General features: G+C 41.1%; 1 protein-coding gene across 1 annotated transcript in view; it reads right to left on the reverse strand.

Moving 5' to 3' along the window:
• The window catches only part of GRXCR1 (glutaredoxin and cysteine rich domain containing 1), a 106,538-nt gene that overhangs the window by 58,543 nt on the left and 34,334 nt on the right, over positions 1-13,661 (reverse strand). The window contains exon 2 of the mRNA XM_006088464.1: positions 1,380-1,622. Coding sequence (XP_006088526.1) covers positions 1,380-1,622 — 243 coding nt within the window. The remainder of the gene's footprint in view (positions 1-1,379; positions 1,623-13,661) is intronic.

Genomic DNA, 13,661 nt, shown 5'->3' on the forward strand with positions numbered 1-13,661 from the left:
ATTATCGTTGTGATATATCATGATTATCACCACCATTGTTACAGCTTTTGAGACCTAAGGGTCTATACGGAAATAGCAAACATGAGGCTCAATACTTCAAATCAAAATTCCTCTGCTTGGGAATGCAGTCTGTCCCCAGCTCTGAAAGTCAGGCGGCATAATGTCATAGCTATTGAGTCATGACTCCCTGCGTTTATCTTTCCATAAGATGACAGGCTGCCTCAAATAACTGTGTCTCCAGACAGGAGATCAGAACACAGGTTCCCTATAGGAATATGACAAGAATATGCGATTCCCTGGAACAAAACATAAGTATTTTCTGCTCTGTTTTTTTTTTTCCTCTAAACTCCCCTGAAAGTTGAAGGTTAAGGCCAGATGCAAAACAAAACCTAAATCCAAGTATTTGTCTGTCCTTCCACAGTCCCTCTTTGTTCTCTGAGAGATCCTGTAGTCAGCCCCCTCCCCCTCTCTTTGCTCCCTGTCTTTCCAAAGTGTGCTCTCTAGAGCCCTCTCCTGGCCTTCTCACAGATTAAGCGTGCCCATAGATCAATGGGAGCTATTAAGTGAAGCAGGCATGCTTTCTTGTTGCTCTGGGAGTTCTCTCTGCTTGTTGTAAGCCTGAATTTGTGTCTCATGCTGCTGCATGACCAAAATCAAGAATAATTTTAAACAAGCAGATAAAATTCTGGCTCCAGGCTCCATTTCATTGATTTCATTTCAGGACTGTCATCTTAGGTTCATTAGGTAGGAAACTGAGTGCTGGGTAATGAATGGGGTATAAGAGAATTCACAAATATACATCTTACAAATAATCCATTTTTCTTGCCTCTACCAAAAAAATAGTTTTTAATACCTCATGTCGAGCTTCATAACGCAAAATTCGAGTCTACTAAACATTTAAAAAATGTATCCTATTAAAAAAGGCAATTCCATGCTGATTTTATCTCACCGTGCTTCTGTAGGGATGAACACTGTTGAACACATACATTGTTTGAGACAGAAATAAGTGTTTTGATTCCCTTTGGTTTGAACTTGAAAAATAGCAAGTGTTGCCTTAACTGGTTTGGCTCAGTGGATAAAGTGTTGGCCCACAGACTGAAGGGTCCCAGGTTCGATTCCAGTCAGGGGCATGTACCTTGGTTGTGGGCACATCCCCAGTAGGGGGTGTGCAGGAGGCAGCTGATCGATGTTTCTCTCTCATCGATGTTTCTAACTCTCTATCCCTCTCCCTTCCTCTGTAAAAAATCAATAGAATATATTTTTAAAAAAGAAAGAAAAATAGCAAGTGTCCCGGTGATTATGTTGCAAGTGACCTTGCCATTGGCTTACAGATCTCTATCAATACCGGCTGGGTTTGATAAAAATAAGATTTTCCTTACCCCAAGATAATGGCCATCGATGAACACGACAGGGAGGGAGGGAGCTTCGGAAACCCGTCGGCAGCGTTCATCTAACTCTTTTCCATAGTCACCATTCAGAGCGATGTTTTTCTCTTCAAATTTTACTCGATGGTTTTGGAAGATCTTTCTCACCAGTTCACATCTCTCAAAGGTTGTCCGAACCACCCGAAGGCAAGTGGTATAAATCACCACACGGTCAAATTCTAGCTCCGTTGATGGTTGCTACAGGGAAAACATTGTAGTGTAAATATGTTTGCATTTACTTTATTGCTTCTTATTTTAAGACAATTAATTTTAAGACAATTAAGTTTTAGCAAGTGTCTTATATAAGAAGGGCATGCAATACAAGTTGAATAAACGCTGTAATCTCAGACATGACTTTTTAAGTTAAAACACCTGTAATTGAGATAGAGAGAGCAATCAACATAATTTAAATGACATAATTCAACTGACAGTATTTTTGCTGTTCTCAGTGGCACATCAAATGATGGCATATCTTAAAACTGATGATGTCTCACGTGGCATACCATGTGGTGAAATAAGGACTGGTTGAATTATTTTTCTCATGTTTTGTAGACATTGTTAAATTACTATATCTGCCTTTTAAACCCAAAGTAAAATATGGAACAAAATAGGTTAGCATTTAACCATTTGAAAATTCTTTTACTAATCAATTTACCAAATTTCATAGTCTTTTGCGCCACAATTTCCTGGGAATAACAAGACCTATGTCATAGGAATTTTCTGAGGTTTAAACAGCACAACACATGGGCATGAGCTCTGTTGAGTCACAGGTCCCCAGTGTGCAGTGAGAAGGCTCTGCCACAAGGAATGAAAGACTGAGTAACTCAGGGGGAGAGCATAGAAATCAACAGCCAAATGGGCAGTGGGTCAAAGCCAGGCGTGACAAGGAAACAAAGAAACAGGTACACTGCGCCTCGCCAGCGTGGCTCAGTTGGTTGAGCTTTGTCCCATGTACTAGGAGGTCGCTGGTTCAATGCTCAGTCAGGGCATATGGCTGGATTGTGGGCTTGATTCCCAGTGGGGGGCATTCAGGAGGCAGCCAATCAATGTTTCTCTCACATCCTCTCTCTGAAATCATATATTAAAAACAACAACACAACAACAGGTACACTGCAATGGAGGCAAGCAACTCTCAAAACAAAGGAGAAGTCTCCTTCTGTGAGAATTGTTTTTTCAACAGATCCTGCTACATCAGAAGTCAGGGACTGTATTCCTGGGAATCCCTGCCCAACATTGCTCAGACCACACCAGGTCGGTCCTGACATCATCAGGAAAGACCCTTTTCCTCCTTATCACAGTGCTACTTGCAGGAGACTGAACAGAATATGGCTGCACCATGAGACAAGGGACATGGGAGTCTTCACAGGGCTCCAGTTGTTGAAACACAACCACACAATTTGTAAGCCCAGGTGAAGTCCAAACGTTGAATGGAAACTGCTCCAGCCAGCTAAACACCAGAATCAGAGGGCAGGATACTAAGCTCCACCACTTTGTCCTCAAAGAAATCAGAACACTCTGCTGGATGCATATGTACAGATAGTTCTAAAAAGGTCCAAAGTCATGAAGACGGCAACATAATGTTCTCCACCTCACCACAAGAGAGGACATCTTTCTTTCCTGATGATCAAGTTGATTAAAGATGAAAGAACTATTTCTTCCCTCAATAAGAGGTTAGAGGCTAGGTTGAAACCCCAGAGAGTTGGAGTGGACAAGCAGGTGTCATAAATTCTCAGGCAGGTCAGGACTAAAAGAAATACTAGTGAGAGGCAAGGAGAGTGTCATATGAAAGAGGAAAATGTTACTCAGCTTCAGGCAAGCTTCAGGCTTGCCGGCATGTTATTCACTGCTGTCAGACATGGTTATTTTAAATATATGCTTGAAACATGGATTTTTATAGTAAATGTTCTTCTTTCTAAATTTTAGCATCTCATTAAACGTGAGCACATGGAGACCGAGATGGCTGAATTTGGCCTATAAGCTGCTAATATCTTAACACTGGTGTAGAAACAGCATCTGATATACCTGGACTCTGCCACTGGCCATCTGTGTGTCTTTTAGAAGCTAATGAACTAATAAGTCTTAGTGGGTTTTTTTTTAAATCTGCACGATGTTATAATAGCAACAGCTACCTAACAGATTTGCTGAGAAGATAAAGTAAGCAAGAATAGGAAAACAATTAGTATGGGGCTTGAAATATAGTACTGTGCTAAGTGCAAACATGTTATTATACGTTGTGAAATCTTTCAGATTAAAACCACACAAAAATTAAGTCAGTGGAAAAATCAGGGCAATGCACGAGAAGACAAGGAGATGACTGCTGTGCTTTAGGTGACCAAGCACTGATCTTCAAAGAGCAACAAACACCCATGAGCCTATCGCTCCTGTTCACGTTCACCATCACGGGCAAGCCTGGAATGAGGGGACTCGCTGCCAGTGCTGTAGCTTTTAGGAAACATTCTCTTTTTCCTGTTATTATCTGAGTAATCATGCATTGTTCTTCTGGCTGCAAAGACTGCATTTAACTGCATGTGGTCTTCCCAAAATGTTCCACTTTTTTTCAATTGCTTCATGTAATTTAAAAATATTTGATCAGAAATGCATTTGCTCCATGTGTAGAAGTGGGGAAGTTTGAGATTGGATCTCTCTGCTGCCACATTAACCAACTCACGTAGGATGCTCTCTACTCGCACATTAAACAATAGGTACCACCCTCCTGTGTGTCTCTGTGAGTTGTGCATTTGAAAACTAGTAATGAGATACATCCCTATCCAGTGGTTACGTTGGATGCTGTTTAATGCAAAGGATAACAAAAATATCCCTTTACCTGCTGTTGAGGATGAGCTCTGTCTAGAATGAGTGGCTCTCCTAGAGTGATATTAGATATTGGAATAAACTGGGAGCTTTTACAAATCCCCAAAGCCCACGCCAAGCACACGCCAATCAAATCAGAATCTCCAGGGTTGGGACTGCAGAGCCGAGATTTTTTTTAAAGCTCCTGTGTTGATTCTAATGGGGAACCACATTCTAGAGTTAGTTAGTTACCAGTGGAAATACAGAATCATAGTCCGCTCCCAGATCTACTGAATCCGAATCTGCATTTTAGCAAGTTTTCTGGAAATTTAGATCCACGTGACATTTTGAAGAGCTCCAGTGCAATCACCTAGGCAGTTTGACTTGGCAGAGAATCAGGGATTATATCCCTTTAAAATAACTGCTAGTCATTCTTTCAGTTATTAGAGCAATTCATTTGTCAAACATGGTGCTGGGCGCTAGATGCATAATGGTGACCAAAGTATATAATTCCCTAACAACATAGAACTAAAGTAATAAAAAGGAAGCCAAAAAGTTACATAAAAAGTTACAACTGTTAAATGTTGGTAAGGAAATGCACAAAATGCTAGGAGGGGCTATGGCAGGAGTGCCTTCTCTTATCTGACAGGTTGAGAAAGTGTCTCCTGATATTTGAATACTGATTGGAAGTATAAGAAGGATTTGACAGAGAAATTACCTAGGTAGAGAGCATGGGGGAAGGTATTATATGTGAGTGCAGAGATCTTGAATGGGAGGCAGATGGCATGTTGAGACTCTGAAATAGGTCTTTTGCTGAAACAGAGAGAGTTGTAACAGTACTCAATGGTTCTGGACAGGTGCGCGGGATCAATATCATGTTGTACTTTATAGCCACCGGAAAGACGCAGGGCCTGTAACCTAAGAGCAATGAGCAGTCCCTGAGGCTTTTAAGGAGGATGGGAGGCACTTACATTTTAAACAGGGAAGTGAGGCGAGGCCAGTGCGGAGACTTGCACAGGACATGCACTGCACAGACCTCGGGAGCGTCGTTGGTAGCAGAGGCTAAATGAGTTATGCCTTCAGGGCTGTATAGTCCACAGCCTGAGTCTATACAATGCATAGTCTCATTCCCAATTCCCCTGGTCTTGGAGCTGAGATTGAATACAGGGTAAATTCAGGGTAAGAGATATGGGTACCCATTAGAATAGCCTATTAAGTAAAATGTTCTGACATCATCTTATGGCACAACTTTTGGAAGTAGATCTTCTTAAAGGTAAAGGTAGGCTGAATGATTTCTCAAGGTCTTTTCCAGTTTTATAATATGAATTTTCAATGATACTGTCTTTGGTCCTAAAAAAAAAAAAATCCTCTCCTACATTTGTTTCATTTTCTTTCCTTCAACAGACTTGTAAAGCATCTGCCTGATTCTAAAAATAGCGTCTCCATGGTTAGCTGTCCCTCTTCTCCCTTGCTGAGGGTTACCATGGGAATAGCGTAATGAAGGAGGAAGCGTCTGAGACAGCAGGATTTGTAGCCTGCTTGTTCCGAGAGCTGACCTAGATGCTAATAAAAGCAGGCTATTTCCTCCTTTCCATTGATTAAAAAGATGAATCTTGGTGCCCGAGAGGTACTGGAAATATCAGGGGCATCACTTTGTGAGGTGTGTGACTGGCTACCTGCTATTGCTGCACAAGTGAAATGAATGCAAAATAATATTGAATACAAACTGTAATTTAAAATTTTTAAATACAAAATTTATTTTAAAAATATGAATCTTGCCGGAGCAAACGGAGTAAGCAGCTGAAACTAATAACACCTACCCCGAATTGGCGATTTTACTCAGCTGGTGAGATGGTTTGCAGCCGGGAAGGGCAGAGCTCCCCTGGAAAGCAGATCCAAGCAACAGCAGCCCCCTGATCACCGCAGCCTCCTGATCACCACACCCTCTGTCTAAGGAACAGCAGCTGTACGTGAAGCCTCCCCCCACCAGCCAGAAGAGCCACCACAGCTGTGAACAGCACCCACCAGAGGAGCTGCTGCCAACTGGGAAGCAGCTGCTACCGCAACCGTCCGAGCAGCAACCACAACCCAAGGAGCCCCTGCCACCCAGGGAGCAGCCACTGAACGACTCAACATCTACATATGTCAGCAAAATCAAACATGGGTAGGCAAAGAAACCCCCAAAGGAAAGAAAAGGAGGACTCGCCAGAAAAGCAGCTAAGTGACACAGAGGCATGCAACATGACAGAAAAAGAATTCAGAATAAGGGTCCTAGAGTGCATACACCGGACGGAGGAAAAAGTCAACAACTTATTCAAGAAGCAAGAAGAAACAGATGAAAAAATCAACAACTTATGCAAGAAGCAAGAAGAAACAGATGAAAAAATCAATAACATATGTAAGACCCAACAAGAAATGAAGAGCGATATAGCTGCAATAAAAAACACCATTGAAAGCATCAACAGTCGACTAGGAGAAGCAGAGGACCGAATTAGTGAATTAGAAGACAAGGAAGCAAAACACACCCAAACTGTACTGCAATAGGAGAAAAAAATTAAAAGACAGGAGGAGAGCCTAAGGGAGCTTTGGGACAACATGAAACGAAACAACATACGAATAATAGGGGTGCCAAAACAACAGAAAGAGGAACAAGGATTAGAAAACCTACTCGAAGAAATAATATCAGAAAACTTCCCTGAGGTGGGGAAGAAAAAAGTCACACAAGCACAGAGAGTCCCAAACAAGATGAACCCGAAAAGACCCACACCAAGACACATCATAATTACCATGGCAAGTGTTCAGGACAAAGAGAGAATCTTAAAGGCTGCAAGAGAGAGACGGAAAGTTACATACAAGGGATCTCCCATTAGACTATCAAATGATTTCTCAACAGAAACACATCAGGCCAGAAAAGAATGGATGGAAATTTACAAAGAGATGCAAAGCAAAGGACTGAATCCAAGAATACTCTATCCAGCAAGGCTATCATTCAAATTTGAAGGGGAAATAAGAAGCTTCACAGGCAAAAAAAAGTCTAAGGGAGTTTATCACCACCAAGCCAGCAATGCAAGAAATGCTAAAGGGACTGGTGTAAAAAAGAGAAATAAAAAGCTCAGAAAGAAAACAGCCACACACACAAAAAAGAAATGGCTACAAACAAGTACCTTTCAATAATAACTTTAAACGTAAATGGACTAAATGCTCCAACCAAAAGACATCGAGTGGCTGAATGGATAAAAAAACATGACCCATACATTTGCTGTCTACAAGAGACCCACCTCATTAGAAGGGACTCACACAGACTGAAAGTGAAGGGATGGAAAAATATCTTCCAGGCAAATGGAAAGGAAAAGAAAGCTGGGGTAGCAATACTTATATCGGACAAAATAGACCTCAAAGTGAAGGTCATAACCAGAGATAAGTAAGGCCACTTCAAAATACTAAAGGGATCAATGCAACAAGAAGATATAACCCTGGTAAACATTTATGCACCCAATGCAGGAGCATCCAAATACATAAAAAAACTCCTGGAAGATATCAAAGGAGAGATTGACAACAATACAATCATAGTAGGGGACTTTAATACACCACTGACATCTCTGGATAAATCCTCTAGACAAACAATCAGCAAAGAAACAGCAACCCTAAATGACTCACTTGATCAGATGAACTTAATTGACATCTTCAGAACACTTCACCCCAAAGCCACGGAATATACATTCTACTCAAGGGCTAATAAGACACATTCAAAAATAGACCACATATTGGGTCACAAACAAAGTCACCCCAAATTCAAGAAGATTGAAATCATACCAAGCATCTTCTCAGACCACGATGGCATAATATTAGAAATGAACTACAATAAAAACAACCCAAAATACTCAAACACTTGGAAGCTGAATAGCATGTTATTAAATATTGATTAGGTTACCAATGAGATCAAAGAAGAAATTAAAAACATCCTGGAAACTAATGACAATGAAAACACAACAATCCAAAACCTATGGGACGCAATGAAAGCAGTCCTGAGAGGGAAGTTTATAGCTCTACAGGCCTATCTCAAAAAGCAAGAAAAAATGGTAGTAAATCATCTAACTCTACAATTCAAAGAATTAGAAAGAGAGCAACAAGAAAACCCCAGAGTGAGCAGAAGGAAGGAGATAATAAAGATTAGAGCAGAAATAAATGACATAGAGACCAAAAAGATAATACAGAAAATCAATGAAACCAAGAGCTGGTTCTTTGAAAGGATAAACAAGATTGACAAACCTCTAGCCAGGCTCACCAAGAAGCAAAGAGAGAGGACCCAAATAAACAAAATCATAAACGATAGAGGCGAAATAACAACAGACCCCACAGAAATACAAATGATTGTTAAAAAATACTATGGACAGCTCTACTCCAACAAACTAGACAACCTGCAGGAAATGGACAAATTCCTAGAAAAATACAACATTCCAAAACTCAATCAGGAAGAATCTAAAAATCTCAACAGGCCAATAACTATGGAAGAAATTGAAGCAGTCATCAAAAAGCTTTCAGCAAACAAAAGCCCAGGACCAGACGGCTTCACAGGGGAGTTTTACCAAACTTTCAAGGAAGAACTAAAACCTATCCTCCTCAGACTACTACAAAAAATTTAAGAGGAAGGAACACTTCCAAGCTCATTCTATGAAGCCAGCATCACCCTAATACCAAAACCAGGTAAAGACAACACAATGAAAGAGAATTACAGGCCAATATCCCTCATGAACATAGATGCCAAAATCCTCAACAAAATCTTAGCAAATCAGATCCAGCAGTACATCAGAAAGATCATACACCATGACCAAGTAGGATTTATCCCAGGGATGCAAGGATGGTACAATATATGCAAATCAATAAACGTGATACATCACATAAACAAATTGAAAGAAAAAACCACATGGTCATATCAATTGATGCAGAAAAAGCATTTGACAAAATCCAAAACCCATTTTTGATAAAAACTCTCAGCAAGGTGGGAATAGAAGGATCATACCTCAACATAATAAAAGCCATATATGACAGGCCCACAGCCAACATCATACTCAATGGACAAAAACTATCACCATTTCCCCTAAGAACAGGAACAAGACAGGGATGCCCACTCTCACCACTCCTGTTCAACATAGTCCTGGAAGTATTAGCCATTGCAATTAGACAAGAAGAAGAAATAAAAGGCATCCAAATTGGAAAAGAGGAAGTAAAACTGTCCTTATTTGCAGACGACATGATATTATACATGCAAAACCCTAGAGACTCTGTCAAAAAACTATTAGACTTAATACATAAATTTGGCAAAGTAGCAGGATACAAAATTAATGCCAAGAAATCTGAGGCATTTCTATACACCAATAGTGAACTTTCAGAAAGAGAGATTATAAAAACAATCCCAGTTACCATCGCACCAAAAAAATTAAGCTACCTAGGAATAAGCTTAACTAAAGAGGTAAAAGACCTCTACTCAGAAAACTACAGGATGTTGAAAAAAGAGATAGAGGAAGATATAAACAGATGGAAGAACATACCATGTTCATGGATTGGTAGAATCAACATCATTAAAATGTCCATACTACCCAAAGCAATCTATAAATTCAACGCACTTCCCATTAAAATACCAATGGCATACTTCACAGATCTAGAACGAACTCTCCAAAAATTCATCTGGAATAAAAAAAGACCCCGAATACCTGCAGCAATCCTGAGAAAGAACAAAGTAGGTGGGATCTCAATACCAGATATCAAGCTGTATTACAAAGCCACTGTTCTCAAAACTGCCTGGTACTGGCACAAGAACAGACATATAGATCAATGGAATAGAATAGAGACCCCAGAAATCGGCCCAAACCAATATGCTCAATTAATATTTGACAAAGGAGGCAAGAACATACAATGGAGCCAAGATAGTCTCTTCAATAAATGGTGTTGGGAAAATTGGACAGATATATGCAAGAAAATGAAACTAGACCACCAACTTACACCATACACAAAAATAAACTCAAAATGGATAAAGGACTTAAATGTACGACAGGAAACCATAAAAATTCTAGAAGAATCCAAAGGCAACAAAATCTCAGACATATGCCGAAGCAATTTCTTCACTGATACAGCTCCTAGGGCACTTGAAACTAAAGAGAAAATGAACAAATGGGACTACATCAAAATAAAAAGCTTCTGCACAGCAAAAGAAACCATCAACAAAACAACAAGAAAACCCACTGCGTGGGAAAACATATTTGCCAACGTCATATCTGATAAGGGCCTAATCTCCAAAATTTATAGGGAACTCATACAACTTAACAAAAAGAAGATAAACAATCCAATCAAACAATGGGCAAAGGATCTAAATAGACACCTTTCAAAAGAGGACATTCAGAAAGCCAAGAGACATATGAAAACATGCTCAAAGTCACTAATCATCCGAGAGATGCAAATCAAAATGACAATGAGGTACCATCTCACACCTGTCAGACTGGCTATCATCAACAAATCAACAAACGACAAGTGCTGGAGAGGATGTGGAGAAAAAGGAACACTTGTGCACTGCTGGTGGGAATGCAGACTGGTGCAGCCACTATGGAAGACAGTATGGAGTTTCCTCAAAAAACTGGAAATGGAACTCCCATTTGACCCTGTGATCCCACTTCTAGGAATATATCCCAAGAAACCAGAAACACCAATCAGAAAGGATATATGCACCCATATGTTCATAGCAGCACAATTCACCATAGCTAAGATCTGGAAACAGCCTAAGTGCCCATCAGTAGATGAATGGATTAGAAAACAGTGGTACATCTACACGATGGAATACTTTGCTGCTGTAAAAAAGAAGGAACTCTTACAATTTGCAGCGGCATGGATGGAGCTGGAGAGCATTATGCTAAGTGAAATAAGCCAGTCAATGAAGGAAAAATACCACATGATCTCACTCATTCATGGATAATAGAGACCATTATAAACTTTTGAACAATAATAGATACAGAGGCAGAGCTGCCTCACACAGATTGTCAAACTGCAGCGGGAAGGCCAGGGAGGGTTGGGGGGCAGAAGGGAGGGGGGTAAGAGATCAACCGAAGGACTTGTATGCATGCATATAAGCATAAGCAATGGACATAAGACACTGGGGGGTAGGGGAAGCCGGGGTATTGTCAAGGGCGGGGAAAAAAAAGGACACATACCCTTTGTAATGCTTTAAGCAATAAAAAAAAATAAAAATAAAAATATGAATCTTAGCAGTGCCCCGAAGCCTCACAACAATCCACAGCAAACTTAGACATGTGGGCAAGGGTTGGGCACACTGCTGTGAATGAGACCCAGAGGTCACTAACTGGCCAGCACATGTCCTCAGCCTGCTCTTCGTTCAGCACTAGTCACTGTGGAACAGTAAGCACTTTAGTCACCTGGTCATCTTGGGACCATTCTGGAGCCCCACACCCACTGGAACTGCCCCTGGAACCCAGGACAAGAATTAGACCCCCGCCCTCCTGTCAGAGGGTGAACTTGGAGCAGACCCAGCTCCTCAGCTGCAGCCCATCCAATGGGTCATTTCAACTTGACCCTTGCCTGCCCAGCCTGGCCCTGTTCGACAAGGCCTCCTGTCTGCCCCCAAACCACTGAGAAGCTATGGCCTCCAGACAACTTCAGGAATTCAGGTCTTAAACAAAAATGAAAGGCAACATTATTTTTGTCAGTCTGTTCCATGTTTCCATGCCTCTGGTTCTATTTTACTCATCAGTTTGTTTTGTTCATTAGATGCCTTGTTCATTTGTTTTGATTTTTAGATTCAGTTGTTGATAGATATGTATTTATTGCCATGAACAGAAGGATGAATCTCAGCGGGAAGGGGCTGGGGTGCGGGTTGGGGGGTGGGAAGAGATAAACCAAAGATCTTACATGTATATATGCATTACCTGTGGACACAGACAATAGAGTGGTGAAGCCTGGGGCAGGGCCGGAACCAAATGGAGGGGTTGGGGGGAAGAGGGGGACATCTGTAATACTCTCAACAGTAAAGATTTAAAAAAAACATAGGCCCTCCCCCCACACCCACAAAGTAACATTTTAAAAATGTCAGTGGCAGACATAAGGCTCTGCATTCATTTAATCCTCACAATAGCTTCCGTGGTGTCACTGCCATTATTTATAGATCTAGAAACCTAAGCTCAGAGGAGATCAGTGTCCTAGACAAGGTGACAGAGTTAAAATTCATCCAAGTTAGAAGCCTGGACCCAGATGCACATTCTTCCAAAGTCTGCGTGCTTCCCACTGAGCCACATCGAACCAGGGAGCCACTGTTGTTATGCTGCCCCCTCCCCTGGATATAAAGTTGTAGCCAAACCAGAGGCAGCTATAGATCTAACTCATTGCCTGGGAGATATTGCCCGCGATTTGAGGATGTTTGCCTGTTCACTAACATATGCTCCCACATTTAACAGTAAGTAACATCACAGAAGGGACATTTTAAACTACTTTTTTCTGTCTAAACAAATTCCCTTGAGATGGGCAAAGTGCAGGGTCTTGTCTCCTCTAGCTGAAGGCAAAGAGGCGAAGTGATCAGCTCCAGGGTCTGCATGCCAGAGACAAATGGGGACTAGATCCAGATTTCTTGATTATCAGGAAATGGGCCAACCTGGCTGCAGAAACTGTCATTTTCAATAACAGCCACATGCCTACAAAGGGAAGGGAATTTTACAAACCTCTCTCTCTCTCTCTCTCTCTCTCTCTCCTCCATGCGACCCTGTGAGCTCCTGTAGCTAGCTATATGTGTATTATGGGATGCTTCTAATACTGAATTAAAATAAGTAACCCCCTGCTCACCTTGCTCTCAAATCACCTCTTGAAATCTCATTCTTGCTCTTAACTAATGTGATTTCGAAACCCACTTGATCCACACCAGGTACCTCTCTTAGCCTATTTCCTGGATCTGTTTCTATTCCATCAATTATTCCCTATTCAGCCCTGAAAGTGAAAAGCGATCTATGCCATATCCCCTTGCCACACTTTGACCACAGAAAACCCTGGGAACTTCTCTCTGTTCCTCTGTAAGGCACAGAATATAAAAATAAGTATAATAGTTATTATTTATTGTATGACTCCTGCATATATGTGTGTGTGTGTGTCTATATATATATATATATATATATATATATATATATATATATATATATAAATACAGTTCTAGGGACTTCAAATGTGCAATTTGAAGTCCCTAGAACTTTAGATGTGCAATTTTCACTGATCATAAGAGAGAAGGATTACTATATAAACTAGAGGCCTGGTACATGAATTAGTGCACCGGTGGGGTCCCTCAGCCTGGCCTGCTCCCTCTCACAATCTGGGATCCCTCAGGGGATGTTGAAATGCAGGTTTTGGCCCAATCTCCGCAGGCTGGCCTGCAGGGATCAGGCCGAAACCAGCAGTCCCACA

This window comes from Myotis lucifugus, unplaced genomic scaffold (assembly GCF_000147115.1).
Source record: "Myotis lucifugus unplaced genomic scaffold, Myoluc2.0 scaffold_48, whole genome shotgun sequence".
In the NCBI taxonomy this organism is placed as follows: Eukaryota; Metazoa; Chordata; class Mammalia; order Chiroptera; family Vespertilionidae; genus Myotis; species Myotis lucifugus.